General features: G+C 43.9%; 1 protein-coding gene across 4 annotated transcripts in view; it reads right to left on the bottom strand.

Moving 5' to 3' along the window:
• nav3 (neuron navigator 3) overlaps nt 1–19,117 on the bottom strand; it is a 548,130-nt gene that overhangs the window by 9,221 nt on the left and 519,792 nt on the right. For all 4 annotated transcript variants that reach the window (XM_072268225.1, XM_072268222.1, XM_072268223.1 and 1 more), the window contains 5 exons: nt 16,673–16,841; nt 13,562–13,797; nt 10,902–11,056; nt 6,660–6,731; nt 3,078–3,274 (listed from right to left, as the gene is read on the bottom strand). In XM_072268225.1, coding sequence (XP_072124326.1) covers nt 3,078–3,274; nt 6,660–6,731; nt 10,902–11,056; nt 13,562–13,797; nt 16,673–16,841 — 829 coding nt within the window. The remainder of the gene's footprint in view (nt 1–3,077; nt 3,275–6,659; nt 6,732–10,901; nt 11,057–13,561; nt 13,798–16,672; nt 16,842–19,117) is intronic.

Below are 19,117 nucleotides of genomic sequence, written 5' to 3'. Positions count from 1 at the left end.
TAATCTGTGCTTATCTAGCCCCAGTCATATCATCATGTGCTTCTCGTGGTGTAAAGCCCAAATGCCATTTGTTATCTATACAAGATGAGGTGGAAGTTCTGATAAAACCCGACAGTGGCGTGTCTGGAAAAAGCATATGCGACTTGTATAACATTGGCTCTTCCACAGTTTATGATATAAAGAAACAAAAAGAAAAGTTTCTTCAGTTCTTTGTTGACAGTGAATAAAAAAAACAGATATGCATAAGGAAAACAATAAAATAAGGAAAATGTTCACAACTAGATAAAGTCCTCATAAAGTGGTTTAAACTCTGCATCAGCAAAGGTGCAGAACTGCGAAGGACCAAAGAAATTATTCCATGAAGAATTAGGACTGGATTATGGGTATGATTACAATGAAGGATGGCTTCAGCATTTCAAGCAATGGCATGGCATAAAATTTCAAGCAGTATGTGGTGAAAACAGTCAGCAGACAGAGAAGCAGCTGCTGGGCTTGTTGATGAGTCCGCTGTTAGTCTCTGATGAAAATTTAAGTCCCAAGCAGGTGTACTATGCAGATGAAACCGCCTTATATTAGCTTTGTACTCCAAAACGAACACTGTCTACAGAGGATGCAGAACGACCAGCAGGTTTTAAAGCATTAAAAGATCATGTCACTGTGTTGAGCAGCTCTAATGCTGCAGGGACCCACAGGGGTAAGTTGTTAGTCATTGGCAAAAGTTTACGTCCCAGAGCTTTCAAAGTCATGAAGCCATTTCCATTAATTTACCATGTCAGGAAGAAAGGATGGAATACAATTGACATCACATTGGAATGGTTTGGACATTACTTTGTTCCAGAAGCGAGAGCTCACTGTGACTCTGTTGGTCTGGACAAAAAGTGTAAGGTAGTACTGGTTTTAGATAACTGCTCTGCGCATTCAAAAGCAGAACTCTGGGTGAAGAGTAATGTTTACAGTATCTACCTGCCATCTAACTGCACGTCATTAATTCAAACCCTGGACAATGGCATATTATGCTCTTTGAAGGCTAAATATCGCTCCCTGTTTATGAAGTGGCTACTGATTGCTGTTGACTCTGGCAGACCGGTACAGGAATTTGTGAAAGATTGCTTTTCATTTGTTTGTCTTTTCTTTATTATCCAAAGGTGAGGTGATCATCAAGTGGGTTAGAGGTGTTTATTTACTTAATCCTAACCTAGCCACCTGTGATTTGGCAAAATCACTAATCTGGCACTGCAGAGGTCCCAATCACTCCAGAAATGGGGTGGCCAACCTGTATCACAAAGCAAAAGAATGGGAAAGAGTGCAGGAAAGATTTATGAGGATGTTGCCTGGAATTGAGGGGCTAAGTTATGAGAGAGTTTGGGCAAGCCAGGGCTTTATATCTTAGAGTGTATGAGACTGAGGGTTGATCTTACAGAGCTGTATAAAATCATGAGGGGCATAGATATGGTGAATGCACTCAGTCTTTTTTCCCAGAGCTAAGAATCAAGAACTAGAGGGCATAGGTGAGAGGGAGTGATTTACCAGGAACTTGAGGGAAAACTTTTTCACACAGAGGGCAACATCTATGTGGAATGATCTGCCAGAGGAAGTGGTTGAGGCAGGTACAATAGCAAATTTTAAAAGACCATTGGACAGGTACATGGCTAACAAAGGACTAGGAGGCTATGTATGGGCTAAATGTGGGCAAATGTGTGGCACAGCAAATAGTGTGACGCTATTAGAGCTCCGGGCATCAGAGTTCAGAATTTAATTCTGATGCCACCTGTAAGAAGTTTGTACATCCTTCCTGTGTTCCTGAGTACATCCTCCACGTACTCCAGTTTCTTCCCACAGTTCAGACACATTTTAGTTAGCAGGTTAACTTGTCATTGTAAATTGTCCTGTGATTAGGCTAGCGCTAAATAAGTGAGTTGCTGAGCGGTGTGGCTTGTGGGCTGTAAAAGCTTGTTCCACGCTGTATCACTACATAAAAATAGAAATAAAATTAAAAAATGGGACTAGCTGGGATGGGTGATCTTGGTCAGCATGGACTGGTTGGGCCAAAGGGCCTGTTTTCATGCTGTATGACTTTGCAACTCTACCAGAAAAGTCAGGAAAATGCTTCCAGTTTTCCACTGACCCTCAGGGAGAGACATCTGCCATTGTTAGCCAGCCTGATGTCTATCATACTACTGTGACAGCTTGGTAGTAAAGATCCTACTGCTGTGAATGAGTTTTAAAAGTTCCTACTCTGACTGGAGGACCACCATCCAGGACATGCCCTCTTCTCATTGCTACCATCCGGAAGGAGGTACAGGAGCCTGCAGACGCACTATTCAAGGATCAACAACAGCTTCTTTCCCTCTACCATCAGGTTCTTGAACCGACCTGAAAAACCCTGATACTATCTCGGGCCATGTTTCATTCTCACCCCTTCCCCCTCTCCCTCTCTCTCCATTAATTTTGTTGCCATCAGGAAGATGGTACAGGAGCCTCAGTAACATTGCTCTCCTATAGACCCCATTAGCCTCCATTTTTCTTCCATTTAGGAGTCTCTTAAATGTCTTTACCACCACCCCTGGCAGCACCTTCCAGCCACCCACCACTCTCTGTGTAAAACAATCTATTTCTGACATCTCCCCAAAACTTTTCTCCACTCACCTTAAACGGGTGTCCCCTGGTATTGGCCATTGCTGTTCTGGGAAAAAGACGCTGTCTATCCACTCTCTATGCCTCTAATAATCTTGTTCGCCTCTATCAAGTCGTCTCTCATCTTCTGTCACTCCAAAGTGAAAAACCTTTAGCATGCTCAACCTTCCTTCATTAGCACGTTCTCAAATCCTGGTAAATCTCCTTGGCACCCTCTCTAAAACTTCTACATTCTTCCTATAATGAGGCACCTAGAACTAAACACAATACTCTAAGGGTAGTCTAACCAAAGTTTTATGGAGTTGCAACATACATTGATTGTGTTTGCAATGAATTGCACTGCTGCTGTGGAAGTTGACTTTCATGGTGTTTACACCTGAACTATATGCTCCTGACAATAATCTTGAACTTGACATTAGATGATACGTTCAACTGCAACTCACCAATGGTCACGTCAGAAGAACTGTGAGATTCCAGGAAGCCATTGAGATGCTGCCACACTTTGGGAATCCAGTCAATAATTCTCAGGAGGTCATTGTTGCGCATGTTTTTGTCAATTTCCGTCTCAATCAGCTTACGACGCAAGTAACGACCCAGAAATCCCTTCACGGGTTCTGTATGATTGGCACACAGCACCCACCTGCACAGGAAGAGCAGAGGTCAAAGGTGGAAACACAGAGGTCATAAGTACCACCCACAGACCCACTGCCTCCAGCATCATCTATCACCAAGGACCCCGACGACCAGGCCACGCTCTCTTCTTGTGCTGCCAGCAAGAAATAGATACCGGAGCCCTAAGTCCCACACCACCTGATTCAGGAACATTTATTATTCTTCACCCTCCAGGCTCCTGACTCAGCGTGGATAACTACTCTGAACTGATTCCACATCCTATGGACTCTACAACTCAATATTATTTATTTATTTAGTATTTGCACGATTTGTCTCTTTTTGCACATTTGTAGTTTGTCAGTCTTTGTTCAAGATTTAAAGTAACTTTATTATCAATACATATGTTACCAAATCCAACCCTGAGATTCACCTTCTTGCAGCATACTCAATAAATCGATAGAATAATAACTGTAACAGGATCAATGAAAGACCACACACCAACTTGGATGTTCAACCACCATGCAAAAGAAAACAAACTGTGCAAATACAGAAAGAAAGAAAAATTATAACCAAATAAGCAATAAGTATTGAGAATATGAGATGATGAGTCCTTAAGAGTGAGTCCACAGATTATGGGAATATTTCAATGATGGGTCAAGTGAAGTTGAGTGAAGTTAGCCTCTCTGGTTCAGAAGCCTGATAGTTGAGGGGTAATAATTGTTCGTGAACCTGGTGGTGTGAGTCCTGAGGCTCCTGTACCTTCTTCCTGACGGCAGCAGCAAGAAAAGATCATGTCCTGGATGGTGGGGGTCCCTGATGATGGATGCTGCTTTCCTGTGACAGTGTTTTGCGTAGATGTGCTTAATGGTGGAGAGGGCTTTACCCATGATGGACTGGGCTATATCCACTACTTTTTGTGTGATTTTCCATCTAAGAGAAACTTCCACTGATTCTGTCGTACTTCTTTGTTCTACTGTGAATGTCCACATGCAAGGGAATTTCAGAGTAGTATATGGTGACATAATCGTACTTTGATAATGAATTCACATTGAACTTTGATCTGCGTCCTATCATAGCAATTCCCAATGCTGCCATTAGGCAGGAGGTATAGCAACTGAAGACCCACACCTGGAAGTTCAGTAACAGCTTCTAATATTACTATAAAGGACTCCAAAGCCTTAACAGGCTCAAGAACAGGCTTCTACCCCACTGTTATAAAACTATTGAATGGTTCCCTTGTATGATAATATGGGGCTCTTGACCTCACTATCTATCTTGTTCTTTATTTTATTTTTCTTTAGGGACACAGCATGCTAATGGACACTCACTGACCCAGCAGGCCCGCACTATCCAATTAAAGATTATCTCTATTTGTCACATATAGCCAGTACAGAGAAGTGAGAGATAGGGATGAGATATAAGGTGGTAAGTTGCAGTTTGAAGCAGATAAGTGTAAATTCAGGGACTGAAGCCTTTTTCACCACCACAGCATGGCTAAACACAAACTAGAATAGAACCTCATACAGTATTAGACCATAACAACATAGGAGCAGAAATATGCCATTCAGCGCATCGAGTCTGCTCCGCCATTCCATCATGGCGGATTTATTTTCCCTCTCAACCCCATTCTCCCACCTTCTTCCAATAACGTTTGAAGCCATTACTAATCAAGAAACTATCAGCCTCTGCTTTAAATAAGTTGAGTGAACTTGGCTTTTTCTCCTTGGAGCAACAGAGGATGAGAGGTCACCTGATAGAGGTGTATAAGATGATGAGAGGCATTGATCATGTGGATAGCCAGAGGTTTTCTCCCAGGCTAACTTGAGAGGGCATAGATTTAACGTGCTTGGAAGCAGGTACAGGGGCGATGTCAGGGTAGTAAGTTTTTCACACAGAGAGTGGTGGATGCATAGAATGCACTGCCAGTGAAGGTGGTAGAGGTGGATACAATAGGGTCTTTAAAGAGACTCTTAGACAGGTACATGGAACTTAGAAGAATAAAGGGCTCTGCAGTAGGAAATTCTAGGCAGTTTCTAGAGAAGGGTACATAGTCGACACAACACTGTGGACTGAAGGGCCTGTAATATGCTGTAGATTTCTATGTTTTTAAATATACCCAATGTCTTGGCCTCCACAGCAATGAATTCCACAGATTTACCACCCCTAGCTAAAGAAATTCTTCATCTCTGTTTTAAAGAGACATCCTTCTATTCTGAGGCTGTGTCCTCCGGTCTTCCACTCCCCCACCATATAGAAAACATCCTCTGAATTTCCACTCTATCTAGGCCTTTCAATATTCTGCTTCAGTAGCCTAAAGCCCAATGGCATGAACATAGAATTTTCCAATTCTACGTAACGCACTCTCCCTGAAAGATTTGCTTTATTTGTCACATGTACATTGAAACATAAAGTGAAATGTGTCATTTGCATTAAATCAAATCAGTAAGGACAGTGCTAGGGGGGGGGCGGCCTGCAAATATCACCATGCTTCTGGTGTGAAAATAGCGTGCCCACAACTCACTAACCCTAACTGGACATCTTTGGAATGTGGGAGGAAACCCATGCGGTCACGGGAAAAATGGACAAACTCCTTACGGATAGTGGCAGGAGTTGAACCCTGATCTTACAGTTGGGGTGCTGTACAGCAGTGAGCTAACCACTATGCCACCATGGCGGGTGTTTGGAATTTTGCAGATAAGAGGGGCATTAGGGAGGCTGAGCGTTCAGGAGCTGCAGACCAAGTTAACTGCCTAATTGGAGAAGTAAAATTCAGATCGCCACACTGCTGATGAATCAGTAGATGAATGAATGGAGTCCAAGACTTTACAATTCATTTCCCTCAAGCCCTTACTTCCACAATAAAATGCGTTGTTTGCATCAACAACTAATCCAGTCTGGGGATGTGCTGGGGGCAGCCTGCAAGGATCGCCATGCTTCCAGTGTCAACAAAGCACGCCCACAGCTTCTGTCTTTGGAATGTGCGAGAAAACTGGAGCACCCGGAGGAACTTCACATGGTCACAGGGAAGTACAAATTCCTCATAAGCAGTGACAAAAATTGGACCCTGGTTGGTGATTGTTGGCACTGTAAAGTGATGTGCTAACTGCTGCACTGCCATGCCACCCTTACTAGATTTAGATTTAGATTTAGAGACTTACAGCATGCCAACAGGCCCTTCCAGCTTAATAAGCCTGTGCCACCCAATTATACCCATGTTGCCAATTACCTGTTAACCCGTATGTCTTTGGAATTTGGGAGGAAACTGGAGAACCCAGAGGAAGCCCAGATGGCCATGAGAAGAACGTACAAACTCCTGAAAGACTCCCAATAATGCACATAGTCTTTCTCCCTTTGTTCCGGCCTCCCCTCATCACCAGTTGTCAAAGGAATGAGTTGCCTTTGTTTGGAGGTACCTGAAGTTATGATGAAGCTCCAAGTTGGCCGATGAGGAGACAGCCTGGTTCATCGTTCCAATGACATACGGACTGTAGAAATTAAACACATACAGGTTACACACAGAATCAATGGATTTGCTTTACATAGTAGAAACAAGGACATGCACTTAAGGCAAGGCGGTGAACTTTAAGGGAGCTGTGTGGGGCCAATATCTTACACAGCAATACACACAAAATGCTGGAGGAACTCAGCAGGTCAGGCAGCATCTATAGAAGTGAATAAACTGTTGAAATTTCAGGCCGAGAGCCTTCTTCAGGTCTGGGAAGGAAGGGAGAAGATGCCAGAATAAAAAGGTGGGGGGAGGGATGGAGGATAGCCAGAAGGTGATAGGTGAAGCCAGCTGGGTGGGAAAGGTAAAGGGCTAGAGAAGAAGGAATCTGACAGGAGAGTAGAGTGGACCATGGAGACACGGGGGAAGGAGGGGCACCAGAAGGAGGTGATAGGCAGGGGAGGAGACGAGGTAAGAGGCCAGAGAGGGGAATCGAAGAAGAGGGAAGGAGGAGAGAAAAATAATTACCAGAAGGACAATGCGGTGTTTGTGCCATCAGGTTAGACGCTACCAACACAGAGGTAGGTGTCTGGAATGGGCTATCAGGGTTGGTGGTGGAGGCAGATTGACAGTTTAAGAAGATTTTAGTTAAACCCATAAGGAAGGGAGGGATATGGAACATGTGCAGGCAGGAGAGATTTTGTTCAATTTGACCTTATGTTTGGCGCAGACATTGTGGGCAAAGGGCCTGATCCTTTTCTATGCTCTATTTTCCACAGTCGGATTCCTCAACTAAAACCTAGACCGAGAGAAGGGTAATGACAGAAAAGATGAGGTCCTGTCTTTCAGACAAGACATGAAACCAATGACTGTTCTGGTCTCCAGGGCAGGCACACAGGATCTGATGGTCCATACATATTCCTCAATAAATATTATTAAAACTTACTATTTTCATAATCACATTACCCTATGAAGCTCGCTGTACACAAACTGGTCTCTGTGTTTCCTATATTCTAACGCCACTAATCGTTGGCTGAGAGAGACCTTGTGATGTCTGAAGTCAGAAAAGCTTCTCTAAGCACAAGAGGGGCCTTTGTCACTGTGTGTTAATGTGTGATCTTATTTGTTTTTATTTATTTATCTATTGATCTATGAATACAGGAGTGAAAAGAAATCTGTCTATCTATTGGTTGATTCCTTGAGGTTGTTATAGCCGGGGGTGGTAATAGGGCAAGCTCCCACTACCTATTAAATGCTCCCAATGGTGTCTGCCTCAAAGAGCCTCTGATAACCAAGTCCAGCTCCAGGGCTTCATGTGTGGCCTAGCTAAGCCCTGCGGAAATGTTTCTACTGACAGGAGAGGTGGTAAAGGCAGGTTACTGGTGCCTTAGAGCCAGTCACTTCAGGCAGATGGGTTCTTGTCAGCTGTGGTTGGCAGCTCATCTAGGAGAAGGAAAACTCTGATCTCAATCTTCCACTGTCTAGTGGCTATACTCACCCACGGGGAAGGCTTCGGGAGTAAACCCTGAGGAAAAGTCTGGAGCTGGAGTCCCTAAAGCAGTCCTGTGTTGAGTTCAACGTTGACTGGCAACTCCTGCAATACTGCTGGTACCAGACTGTGTCCTTTGGATTTAATCAGCTGTGTGGAGAAGGTGAGCCTGCTGCATGGGCAACAGCTTGCTCTCCATATCGTACTGCCCTGGCTTGTGTACTGGCATGCATATCACCTACGCAGACAGCTAGGACACAATATCTATAGTTGACCCTGACCAATGGAGGGCCTCATCTCATCTACTGATTTATTTATATATCCATCTGGGTGGACGTTGTAGAGTAGTGGTTAATGCAAGACTTTACAGCCCCAACAATCACTGATCAGGGTTCCATTCCCACCGCTGTCTGTAAGGAGTTTGTACGTTCTTCTCGTGAGCACGAGGGCATCCTCCAGGTGCTCAAATTTCCTCCCACATTCCAAAGACATATGGTTAGGGTTATTATGTTGTGGGCATCCTGTGTTGGCACACTTGGCAGGCTTCTTCCAGTACAACCCTCACTGATTTGCTTTGATGCAAATGATAAATTTCTTCACTGTATGTTTTGATGTACAGTACGTGTGACAAATAAATCTAATCTTCTATCTGCCTTGCTGTCAATCTATGTACTTATTTCTTAACTATTTATTTCTTTATTTAACTATTGATCTATCTAATTTTTTAGAGATACAGCATGGTTCCAGCCCCTTCCAGCCCATATAGCCCATGCTGTCCAATTCCACTATGTGACCAGTTAACCTACTAACCTGTACATCTTTGGAATGTGGGAGGAAACCAGAGCACCCAGAGGAAACCCACTCAGTCACGGGGAGAACGTACAAACTCCTTACAGATATTGAACCTGGGTTGCAGGTGCTGCAATAGCGTTACACTGACCTCACGCCACAATGCCACCCTCGTCTCGAAGTGATCACAGCTTGTGCACAGTGTAATATTTTCACAGTATGCTGCCTCGTGCATTAGTATCAATGTACAGTTTTACATTTCTATGTCTCCTTAAAATGCATTAAACTGGAGTGCGAGAGGTTCCAGCCCCTGTTTGAGTATCTGAACGGGCTGCCTCTCACATTCTGGCTGCACTTCAGCCCCACGCTCCTGATCTTCGGAGGGGAATGGGTCGCCTGGGCGATCTGCTGGTTGACATGCTCCTGGGCCTGACCAAGCTGGTCATTCACAGGTCCCGGCAGTGAGCAGTCAAAAGCTCTGCCCAAGCCGACTGCCTGCCTCCCTTTCAGGGTTATATCTGTGCCCAGGTGTCCTCTGAGAGGGCACATGTGGTTTCCACGGGCATGGTGGAGGAGTTCTGAGAATGGTCAACCCCACAGGGGCTTGAATGTTTTTTAGATCAGGGGTCCCCAACCCCTTTTGCACTGCGGACCGGTTTAATATTGACAATATTCTTGCGTACCGGCTGACCCCGGGGGGGGGGGGTGGGGGTAGGGTTGCCAACGGACAAGAGTAGCAGTCAAATGCATTGTGTTTACCCCGAGAAAGACTACAATGACCATGAAGCCTTCCGCTGGCACCAGTGCGCATGCGTGTACGTGCCGATATTTCTTTCTACAAATCGTTTTTGGCGATTCTGTTCCAGGGTGGGAGGGGGAGTGTTAATCACGACTGGAATATAGATGATAATTAGCTAATACACTCAATTTCGTTTCTAAAAGGGTTTATCTAACAAATTTAATATTAAACACACAGAGCATATTTTCCTTGCATGAATATAGTGATAAGTCAATTATCAGGGGAGCTTGAAGTAAGTGTTGAATGAACTTCCAGTAGAAGTGGTATTGGCAGGTTCGATATTATCATTTAAACAAAAATTGGACAGGTATATGGACAGGAAAGGAATGGAGGGTTATGGGCTGAGTGCAGGTCGGTGGGACTAGATGAGAGTAGCATTCGGCAAAGACTAGAAGGGCCGAGATGGCCTGTTTCTGTGCTGTAATTGTTATATGGTTATATAAGTAAGTCAATAGCATCACAACATTTTAAGTAACGTTTGGATATTAAACACACAGCACATATTTTCCTCGTATGAACATATAAAATCATTACAACACACCAATATCAGTGAATCAGTGAGAGCCCTGGGCTTGTTTCCCTGCAACAAGACGGTCCTATTGAGGGGTGATGGGAGACAGCAATACTCGAAGGGGGTTCCTTATGTCCAGTCTACTCTGCAGTTTAGTTTTCGTTGCATTCATTGCAGAAATATGTTGGAAATGGAAGCAACGTTTTCAGTGCTTTTGTGGCTATCTCAGGATATTTAGCCTTGACTTTGATCCAGAGATGTTACGTCAAACATACTTTTCAGCCCGCCATCATCTGCAGGCTCCAGGAGTTGATCTCCTTCCCGCGCTGACATGGATGATGCGTGGGTAACGACCTCATGTGCGTTCAAGCTCAACAGAGGGCGTGACAGGAAATGATGAAAGGTGCAGCTGACTCTCATATTGTTTCCTCGCGGCCCGGTAGCACATGCCTTGCGGCCCGGCACCGGTCCGCGGCCTGGTGGTTGGGGACCGCTGTTTTAGATTATAGTAATCGTATTTGAATTTAAAATCGTAAATAGTTTTGTGAACCCTTGATTATTGTAGAATTTTTGTTAGTGAATAAACTTTTGTATATTTGCAAAAAAAAAGTGAGTCACTCACCATTTGTGATACCTACAGTTGAGGAATCCGTTAAAGATGTCACTCAGAGAACCGACATGATGGAGGTTGTCGAGGATTATTACCAGCGGAAGCTCGGATCCATTATCCGCAGCGGCACACTGTTCGGCCAGAGTTGACAGATATTGCCGCAATTCCTTCCAAACCATTTAAAAAAGATGCACTTATTACAGTTATATCACCACTTTGTCTTAGTTCACAAAATCTCAATATTGCGGGAGAATTCTCTCCTGCATACTGGGCTAAAGAACTCTCAGTAGAGCAATGTTCCTTTCAACGTTCAAAGTAAATTTATTATCAAAGTAAGTATATGCTACTATACACCAGCTTGAGATTCATTTTATATTTTTATTTAGAGATACAGCACGATACTGGGTTTTTGCACCCCAATGGGCCCATGCCACCCTATTACACCCACGTGACCAATTAATCTACTAACCCCTACGTTTTTGGAATGGGGAGCAGCTGGAGGAAACAGAGGTGGCCACGGGGAGAACGTACAGACAGCGGTGGGAATTCAACCCCAATTGCTGGCACTGTAACAGTGTTCGGCTAACTGCTATGCTACTACGTCACACCCGAGGCATGGAATGCTTTACAAATTTCCGTGTTATTCTTGTTGGCATTTACAGGAAAAAAACAGAAATACAATGGAATTTTATGAAAAACTATACATAGATAAAGCCTGACAAACAACCAATGTGTAAAAGAAGGCAAACTGCAAATAAATATAAACGGAGAAGATGAGCTGTGAAGAGTCTTTGAATGTGAGTCTGAAGGTTGTTGAATCAGATCAAAGTTGAGGTGAGTGCAGTTCTCCTCACTGAATCAGGAGCTTGATGGTTGTAGGGTAATAACTGTTCCTGATCCTGGTGGGATGGGAACTAAGACTTTTGTACTTCATGCCTGATGGTGTAGTAGTGAGAAGAAGGCATGGTCTGGGTGGTGGAGTCTCTTCATTTGTTGATTGTTCATTTCCTTCCACAGATACTGCCTGATCTGCTGAGTTCCTTCGGCACATTGCACTTTAGAATATAGAACATAGAACAATACAGGCCCGTCGGTTCACAATGTTTTGCTGACCTTGTAACCTACTCTAGGATCAATCTAATCCTTCCTGCCTTCAGAGTCTTCCCTTTTACAATTTTATCCACATCCTGCCCTGGTTTAATTGTCCAAAGTGCCAAGGGTCAGAGGGTAACTAATTTAATATTTTTGATGTTTTTAATATTTAATATTTGTACTCCAGGGAGCGGGAAGCACAGAATCAAATATCGCTGTGATGATTGTACATTCTAGTATCAATTGTTTGGCGACAATAAAGTATGAAGTATAAAGTGTAAGTATAAAGTAACACTTTCAGCATTGAGTCAGGAGATTGGGGATTCAAATCCCCCTCAAGAAACTTTATGCACAGAACTACAGACTGATGTGTTGGTGCAGGACTGAGGGAGTACTGCACAAATCAGAGATGCAGTCCTTCAATAAACATCGTCCCAGCCGGCCTGCTGTGAACCAGCCTCATGGCTGGATATCAAAGATCTCGTGGAAGTACAAGCGTATTTTATGAGAGAGAAGTGGATTTTCCCTCAGGGTGCTGGCCAATACCAATTGTCCAATCAACGTGACTAACGGATGCATTATCAATAGTTATCCTGGCACAGCTCAGCACTTCGCAGAGACCAGCCTCTCTGTTTACACTTGCTGCCTGGCTAAAGCAGCAAGACAATGAAAGACCCCACCCACTCTGGACATTTTCTCTTCTATACCCTCCCTTGGGGCAGAAGATACAAAAGCCTGAAAGCATGCACCATCAGACTCAAAGACAGCTTCTGTCCCTTTGCTACTAGACCTTTCAACGGTCTCTTATGTTTTTTTAATCACGCCATCTACTTGCATGCAACTTTAAAGGATCAGTGGACATGGACCCCAAGATCCCTCTGTTCCTCCACACTGCTAAGAATCCTGCTACTAACCCTGTGTTCCGTCTTCAAGTTTGACCTTCCAAAGCTTTTCTGGATTGAACTCCACCTGCCACTTCTCAGCTCAGTTCTATATCCTATCAATGCCCTGTTATAACCAATGAGAACCATCCACACTATCCACAACTCCACCAACCTTCATGTCATTTGCAAGCTTACTAAGACACCCATCCAGTTCTTCATCCAAGTCATCTGGAAATATTATAGAGGTGTACAAAATTATGAGGGGTATAGATAGGGTTTCTCCACCAAGATTGGGTGAGAGTTGAAAGGTGAAAGGGTGAAAGGTGAAATATTTAAGAAAACATCAGCAGGAACTTCTTAACTCGGAGTGTGGAATGACCTGCTAGTGGAAATGATGGCTGTAGCTTCAATTTCAACATTTAACAGAAGTTTGGATGGGTACATAGATGGGAGGGGTATGGTCCAGGTGCAGGTTGATGGGACTAGGCAGAATAATAGTTCGGCACAGACTAGATGGGCCAAGGGGCCAGTTCCTATGCTGTAGTGCTCTATGACTCTATTACAATAGTGACACACTGCAGACAGGCATTGGCAATTGACAGGTGCTCCATAAAAATGCCTGTCGATTGCCCTTCCTGCCTGTGTCACAAGGTTGAACTACTCTTTAGACGAATTCATTGAGCTGCTGGGACTTACCTTGCTGGACTTGTGGTCCACGTTGAATGTAGCTATTGACCCGTTGCTGACATCCTGCCCAGATCTATTCACCAGGAACTCGGCCAGTTTATTGGCTAGGTAGGTTTTCCCAGTCCCGCTGGGTCCAGAGAGTATGATCCTCCGATGTTCCAGTAGTATATTGAGGTAACAGTGCATGGTGGGCTTTGGGATCAGGGCCTCAAACACCAAACTGTCCACACTGTTCTCCGCCACACCTACGACCAGGACGAACCACATTCTCATTCAGAGCAAAGCTTCGGGGAAGACCGGTCAGAGTCTAGACTCAGAGGCAGCGTTAAACACACTGTGATCAATCGGTAGCTCCCTTTTCCACTTTAGAATGTAAAGCATAAAACTTCATGGCACAGTATGGGCCAGTTGGCCCACAATGTTGTGTCGATCTTTGAACCTACTCTAAGATCAATTTAACCTTTCCCTCATGCATAGTCCTTCGTTTTTCTGTTAATCATGTGCCCATCTAAGAATTTCTTAAATGCCCCTAATGTATCTGCTTCTGCCACCAGCACTGGCAGCGTGTTCTACACACCCACCACTCTCTGTGTGGAAAATTTACCTTTGACATCCCCCCTATACTTTCCTCCAGTAGCCTTAAAATTATGTCCATTGTTATATTAGCCTTTTCCACCCTGGGAGAAAGTCTCTAGCTGTCCACTCTATCTATGTCTTTTATCATCTCGTACACCTCTATCAAGTCACCTCTCATCTTCCTTCGCTCCAAAGAGAAAAGTCCTAGCTCATTCAACCTATCGTCGTAAGGCATGCTCTCCAACCCAGGCAGCATCCTGGTAAACCTTCTCTGCACCCTCTCTGATCCTTCTTATTATAGAAACATAGAAATCTACAGCACATTACAGGCCCTTCAGCCCGCAATATTGTGCCAACTATGTAACCTACTCTAGAAACTGTCTAGAATTTCCCTGCTGCACAGCCTTCTATTTTTCTAAGCTCTATGTACCTATCTAAGTGTCTCATAAAAGACCCTATTGTACCTGCCTCTACCACCTTCGCTGGCAGTGCATTCCACGCACCCACCACTCTGTGTGAAAAACTTACCCCTGACATTCTTCTCGTACCTACTTCCAAGCACCTTAAAACTGTGCCCCCTCATGTTAGCTATTTCAGCCCTGGGAAAAAGCCTCTGGCTATCCACACGATCAAAGCCTCTCATTATCTTAACCACCTCTATCAAGTCACCTCTTGTCCTCTGTCGCTCCAAGGAGAAAAGGCCAAGTTCACTCAACCTTTTTTCAAAAGGCATGCTCCCCAATCCAGGCAACATCCTTGTAAGTCTCCTCTGCACTCTCTCTATAGTACCCACATCCTTCCTGTAGAGGTGACCAGAACTGAACACAATACTTCAAGTGGAGTCTAACTAATGTCTTCTATAGCTGTAACCTTAATGAAGTGATCAGACTGAATATTCCAAGTAACAGGTTTGGAGAGAAGCTAATATGCTACTGAAAGTATTGTGAATTAAGAACTTGATAAAATTAAAGAAAAGGAGGCTAATGTCTCTCTACTGTTCAGTAATTGCTATCCTCAACATATAAATGTAAAAGATACAACAAATGCTGGGCTTTTCCAGCATTTTCTGTGTGCAATCTACAACACAGCACTTGATTGCAAAGCAAAAGGATCATGTTGTTGATCATGATTATGTTACCTGTGCAAATGGGACATCCTAGCCTCACGGTAGCGTAGCGGTTAGTGTAATGATTTACACGCCAGCTGTAAGATCGGGGTTCAATTCCTGCCACTGTAAGAATTTTGCATATTCTTCCTGTGACCACATGGGTTACCTCGGGGTGCTCCAGTTACCCCCACATTCCAAAGGCATATGGGTTAAGGTTAGTACATTGGCACCGGAACCATGGTAACACTTGCGGGTCACCCCCAACACAACTTTGGACTGTGTTGATCATTGACGGAAAAAAACACATTGTACTGTATGTTTCGATGTACATGTGACAAATAAAACTAACCTTTAATCTTTAAATGCATAATTCTATTAACCTGTCCAACTCACACTTTCACTGTCTTGGCTCTTCCTGATGATATTGGTTCTCCTAACAGTCATCCCTAACTATCCCTGATACAATATCTTATAGAAAGAAAAGTATATAGAAAATGTATATAGAATGTATATAGAAAAATGTATAGAAAAATAGAGGGCTATGGGCAAGCCTAGTAATTTCTAAGGTAGAGACATGTTCAGCACAACTTTGTGGGCCGAAGGGCCTGTATTGTGTTGTAGGTTTTCTATGTTTCTATGTTTCTAATATCTGATAGTATTACTGGCTGACCCTGTATTGACTGTCACTGGTGGAAGATTCCACAATTCCCTTACTCGCTGGTGCTAAAAGTCTTTCCAAACTCCCTCTGGAAAAGACTCATTTTCAGACTCTGCTTCCTAATCTTATAAAGCTAAACTTTATTTGTCACATGCACATCGGAACATACAGTGAAGTTCATCGTTTGAGTTAGATCAGTTCCGCAAGGATGCGCTGGGGGCAAATGTCGCCACGCTTCTGGCATTAACATAGCATGCCCACAACTTGCTAATCCTAACCTGGAATGTGGGAGGAAAGCACAGCACCTGGAGGAAATCCACCTGGCGATGGGGAGTATGTATAAACTCCTTACAGTCAGTGGCGGGAATTGAACCCTGATCAGTGATTGTGCTAACTACTGCACTGCCACGCTACCCCATCCCACTTCCCCCCTCCACCCACAAGTCTACTTCCAGTCTATTTTATTCATGCTGCCCAGTTACACCCATGTGACAAAGCAATTTACTAACCAATATGTCTTTGGAAGGTGGAAGGAAACTGGAGCACCCGGAGGAAACCTACATGGTCATGAGTAGAATGTATAAAATCCCGACACTGCGTTGTGAACTGAACCGGGTCGCTGCCGCTGCAATTGCGTTTCACCAACTGCTACGCTACCGTGCTGACCCTAACAAGCCTCTCCTTCCAGAAGTTAACATGAGGGCCGTGGCTCATGAAAGGCGGCTTCCATGAACCCAAAACCAGCTGGTCGCTGAAGAGAAGGAAGGTTGTCCATTACCTTTAAGATTCACTGTGATGACGTTGCTATCCCCAACCAGGTACCCACAAGGGAGAAGCTCAGGTAACTCCATGTTGTAGGACCTTACGATATCACCTACATTGTAGCTGACAATGCTGTCGGTGGACAGACCCAGGCTGGTAGACGGATCCAGACGGAAAATATACTCCTAAATTGCCACAAAGAAAGGTAAAGTTTGCAGATTTAATGGAACTTGTCAACTTAGTTACTTAAAAAAACAGAATAGAATATTTGCCCCATACAAGCTTGTTCCAACATTCAGTAAGATCATGATCAACCTGATCTTGACCTTTCTGCCTGTTCCCTACACCTTTTGCCTCTCCAATAAATCAAATACCTGCCAATCTCAGTACCAGCTCAAGTGACGTTGAAGACCAGTTGAGTTTATTGTCATGTGCACCAGCATGGTGAGGTACTGGAAAAACTTGCAGCAGCATCACGGACACATATTTACAGGCAACACACAAAATACAAGCTATACGTAAGTTATCCAAGACAGTGAAGAAAGACAAGTCCTTAATGCAAAAGGATTCTAAAGATTCACATCTTTCTGAAGGATGAAAGTCTTTTCCATCTCCATCTTAAATGACTACCCCCTTATAAACCTGATAAAAGTTAATAAGATCATGAGAGGCTTTCAAAAAAAGGAAAGATAGAGGATCAGATTATTATTTAAAGCAGTCGTGCAGAGGGACCTGAGAGTGCTGGGGCATGGATCACAAAAGGTTGGTTTGCAGGTGCAACAGGCTATCAAGAAGGCAAATGGACTGTTGCCCTTCATATCGAGAGGGATCGAATTTAAGATTAGGGAAGTAATGCTGCACTGAAATCCCACACCAGGAATACTGTGAGCAGTTCTGATTTCCTCGCTTGAGGAAAGATGAAATGCCTTTGGAGATGGAGCAGAGGGGTTTCACCAGGTTGATACTGGAGATGAGGAGAGATTGAGTTGCCTGGGACCATACTCGCTGGAGTTCAGAAGAATGAGAGGGGATCTTACAGAAACATACAATATTATAGATAAGATAGAGGAAATAAAGTTGTTTCCACTGGTAAGAGAGGCTAGTATAAGGGCACATAGCCACAAGGTGACACTGTTACAGCTTGGGCATCAGAGTTCAGGGTTTGGAGTTAACTTCCAGCATCCTCCATAAGGACCAAATTTTGTATGTCCTCCCTGAGAAGCATGGGTTTCCTCCGGGTGCTCCGGTTTCCTCTCAAGATCCAAAAACATACTGGTTAGTAGATTAATTGGTCATTGTAAGTTGTCCTGTGATTAGGCTAGGGTTAAGTAGGTGGGCTGCTGAGTGGTGTGGTGGTGCACTGTATCTCAAAAGTAAATGATTTAGGGCAATAGATTTAGGATAGAGGTGAGGAGAACTGTCTTTTCCCAGAGTAGTGAATCTGTGGAATTCTCTGCCCAGTAAGTGAGTGTAGGCTATACCACTAAATGTATTTAATGCACAGTTAGATACTGTAGGTTTTCACGTGGCAGAGGAATTAAGGACTATGGGAAAAAGGCAGACGGATGGAGCTGAGTCCACAACAGATCAGCCATGATCTCATTGAATGGCGGAGCAGGCAGAACAGGCCAGAGGGCCAACTCCTGCCCCTGGTTCTTATGTTTCTTAGAAAGAGTAGACAGCTTATTTGTTTTCTATGGTCAAAATGTCATCTACTCAAGAGGATTGATTTAAAGTGAGAGGTTTAAGGTCAAAGGAGGGCAGGTTTTTTTATACAGAGAGTGGTGGGTGCCTGGAATGCACTGCCAAGTGATGGCGGAGGCAGATGTGATAGAGGTATTTCAGAGGCTTGTAGATAGGCACATGAGTATGCACAGAAAGACCATAAGACATAAGAGCAAAATTTGGCCCATTGAGTCTGATCTGCCATTCCATCATGCCTGATTTATTACCCTCTCGTCCCATTCTCCAGCCTTCTCCTCGTAACCTTTAACGCCCTTAGTAAACAAGAATCCGTCAACCTCTGCTTTAAATATAATTAATGACTAGGCCTCCACAGCTGTCAGTCACAATGAATTCCACAGATTCACTACCGTCCAGTTAAAGAAATTTTTCCATCTCTATTCAAAATGGATGCCCTTCTATTCTGAGGCTGTGCCCTCTGATCCTAGACTCCACCACTATAGGAACCATCCTCTCCACAGCCACTCTCTCTAGGCCTTTCAATATTTGATAGGGTTCAATAAGATCCCCCCTTCATTCTTCTAAACTCCAGTGAGCAAAGGCCTAGAACTATCAAAAGCTCTTCATATGTTAACCCTTTCATTCCCAGAATCATTCTCGTGAATCTCTTCTGGAACCCCCTCCAATGCCAGCACATATTTTCTTACATAAGAGGCTCAAGACTGCTCACAACACTCCAAGTGCAGACTGACCAATGCCTTATAAAGCCTCAGCATTA

Source organism: Mobula birostris, chromosome 9 (genome assembly GCF_030028105.1).
Source record: "Mobula birostris isolate sMobBir1 chromosome 9, sMobBir1.hap1, whole genome shotgun sequence".
Classification (NCBI taxonomy): Eukaryota; Metazoa; Chordata; class Chondrichthyes; order Myliobatiformes; family Myliobatidae; genus Mobula; species Mobula birostris.
The sequence above is the reverse complement of the archived record's forward strand: the minus strand, read 5'-3'. Positions and strand labels throughout refer to the sequence as shown.